The 2,834-nt window shown below is 53.4% G+C and overlaps 1 protein-coding gene across 1 annotated transcript; it reads right to left on the reverse strand.

Moving 5' to 3' along the window:
• Nucleotides 1-1,103: 1,103 nt before the first annotated feature.
• Nucleotides 1,104-2,462, reverse strand: LOC124659646. Its single transcript, XM_047197480.1, has 3 exons — nucleotides 2,160-2,462; nucleotides 1,713-2,054; nucleotides 1,104-1,616 (listed from the first exon to the last, which is right to left on the reverse strand). The coding sequence occupies exons 1-3, from the start codon at nucleotides 2,460-2,462 to the stop codon at nucleotides 1,104-1,106; spliced, it is 1,158 nt and encodes a 385-aa protein (XP_047053436.1).
• Nucleotides 2,463-2,834: the final 372 nt, after the last annotated feature.

Consider the following 2,834-nt stretch of genomic DNA (forward strand, 5'->3'; position numbering starts at 1 on the left):
AAGGTTGTAATTGTAGGTTCCATGGCGGTTGTATGGGCTATTTGGAAAACAAGAAACAAATCTTGTTTTCACAAAATTCGCCCTGGAGACCCCACAAGTGTTATTACTCTTGTGGTCGAAATTGCAGAAAAACGGCCTGCGAAAGTTACGCTACAGGGGCCAGAAAGATGGCGCATGTGGCGCAGGAGGTCTTCGGGCAGAATCACGGATGAAATCCTGTGAGGAGGAGTATTACCACCTAGTTTGGATTCTACAAAAATTTCCTGAAGACAAATCTGCAACATCATCATCTATCATCGTTTGTCTTAGCTATCTTTCTCTGTAGTGGTCTGTAGCCTGAAAACCTGTAATTTTGGTTCAAGTACCTAGTCTCTGGTTTGTTGCTTGGATGGTTAGGCTTTCTTTTGGCCTGTTTTTAGTTTCAAGTTGAATAGATAGCAGGTTTTGTGCTGGTTTTCACTTTGAAGTTAGTTCCTTGAACCATGTAAATGTTCTGAGTGACTCTTAGTTTCTAATAAAACTGGATCCCCAACCGGGAACTAAATTAGAGCCTGATCAACTCGACGACCGTTAGATTTACATCGTTATTCATGCATACGGGAATTACACATGCGTAATTGCACATGCATCTACAATTGCATATCCTTTGCCCTAGTTACACGTAAACCGGGAATTAGCCGCATCCTTAAGAAAGATCCAAAGTGAAAGTCATGTTTCTTCGACGCAATGCTCTAAAGTGTGAATCTCCCAGCTTCAAATAAAGCTACTGCTCCACTTTTGTCCTCGTAAGATTTTGCAATTGCCCATCTTCGTGAGAAGGTTGGATGACACGTTACATTTCATTTAGCAGGTCTTTTTTTTTAAAGGAGAAAACTTTTTTTTTGCGAGAGAAGGAGAAAACTTTAAGTGGTTCTGAACTTCTATTCCTGGATGAGGGAGTACTTTGCAATTCGTTCAAAACAGAATCAACACACACGTACAGCTGTGGCCACCTCTAGAGAAAAAACAAAATAAAATTAGCCTGAATGAATCTTGATGTCATTGGATCAAACATTCGATCAAATTAGCACTACCGCGAGCACTTAATTAAAGGCCGTGGCCACTCATCCGGCGTGCTGGTCGTCGCCTTCCTTCTTGAGGTCCGACGGCGGCAGGAAGTAGTCGGAGGTGAGGCCGTGCACATTGAAGTCGGCCTCCTCCACCGTCCACGTCTCCTCCAGCTTCCGCTTGTGGTTGACGGAGCCCTCGCCGTAGCGGAAGAGCGTGACGGTGGTCTTGCCGCCGTGCGCGATGTTGACGCCGTCGATGTGGCGGTAGTCGGAGATGACGGACTCCATGCCGGTCTCCCAGAAGATGTTCTCGCTGCGGCGCGCGCCCTTGCCGGACTTCATGCGGAGCAGGTGCGAGTCCTCCAGCTGGATCAGCAGGCCCGTGCGCTGGCTGAAGTAGCCCCACACCGTGTGGTGGATGATGTCGAACGCCGCGGAGCTCCGCGCCCGCAGCGTGGCGGCGCTCGCCTCCAGCTTCAGGATGAAGCACTCCTCGCCGTTGATGACCTTCTCCCCGATGCATACCGCGTCCGAGAAGAGGTTCGCGATCGACCGCGGGTCAAGGCCCTGCACGTACGTACGACATGCGTCAGCAAGGCTTCATCGATCATACATTCATGGGTATGGATAGGATTGATTGATTACTCGTGTAGTCATGTGTACCTGGAGGGAGCGGCGGAGTGGACGGGGAGGGCCGCGTGAGACGTGTGAGTTCTCAGCAGCGGACTGGCGCCAGGCGACCTTGCCGTCGCTGCCGGCGCTCATCTTGTGGCCGGCCATGATGAGCTCGAAGTACCAGACCTCGGGGCACTTCTGCCAGAGCACGAAGCCGCCCACCTCGGCGCGGCCCTGGGCGGCGGTCACGTTCTGGTCGCCCAGGTGGAACTCTGACGCGCACATCCGCACCTTCCCCACGGCATACATGCTCTGCACGCCCTGCAGCGCCGCCTGCCCACCCGTCGCCGCGATATACTGCTGCATGATGTACTTGGCCGTCGACGCTTGCTTCATTCCATTCATGTCGCATCACACATAACCAAATCGATCAATCATTCTGCTGCTGCGTACGCGCGTGCATGGCATGGCATTGGCAAAGATGGCAAGACGTACGATGGAGGAGTCGCGGATGGAGCGGCTGAAGGCGCGGTCGTGGGGGACGGGGCAGGGGATGAGCGGCGAGCCGACGACGTTGAGGAAGAGCTGGAGCTCGGCGTTGGCGGCGGCGGCGGCGGGGCCGTCGACGGTGGCGTGGTCGAAGGCCTGGGTCTTGAGCCAGGCACGCATGTTGGCGCCGGCGGCGCCGCGGCGCTTGTCGTTGCCGGTGACGTTGATGAGCATCTCATCGGGAATGGGCACCTCCAGCACCGTGTCGAGGGTGTCGTCGCGGTCCGCGCTCGGGCACAGCTTCCTCATCACACCATCAACGCCGATACGCCACCCTACGTGTTCTGCCGGAGAGACGGAGAGGAGGAGAAGGGAAAGAGAGAAACAGGGGAAGGAACGAGAGGTGAAGAAGGTCGGGGACATGTAGGAGCAGACCCCATGCATTGGAACCGAGGAATTGGTGGATCCCGCGGAGCCCGGAGGTTGGCAGGAGAGGTCGAGAGCTGCATGCATGTACCAGTAGTCCTAGTAACGAATTAGAGGTGACATCCGTGGCAACGTAGGGATCCATATTACCGTATTGCGTAGTTGCAGAGAGCCAGAGACTGAGTGTAATTGGTATCTTTTGATATTAATATATTTCCTTTATCGAAAAATCCGTACCAATGTACTCCCTTTTTT

Source organism: Lolium rigidum, chromosome 6 (genome assembly GCF_022539505.1).
Source record: "Lolium rigidum isolate FL_2022 chromosome 6, APGP_CSIRO_Lrig_0.1, whole genome shotgun sequence".
Classification (NCBI taxonomy): Eukaryota; Viridiplantae; Streptophyta; class Magnoliopsida; order Poales; family Poaceae; genus Lolium; species Lolium rigidum.

Excerpts from the sequence above, each read along its gene's own strand:
- LOC124659646 (XM_047197480.1), bottom strand. The coding sequence starts at position 2,462 with ATGAGGAAGCTGTGCCCGAGCGCGGACCGCGACGACACCCTCGACACG. Across the intron at positions 2,055-2,159 it reads CCATCCGCGACTCCTCCATC|CAAGCGTCGACGGCCAAGTA; the intron begins GTACGTCTTGCC and ends AATGGAATGAAG. Across the intron at positions 1,617-1,712 it reads CACTCCGCCGCTCCCTCCAG|GGCCTTGACCCGCGGTCGAT; the intron begins GTACACATGACT and ends ACGTACGTGCAG.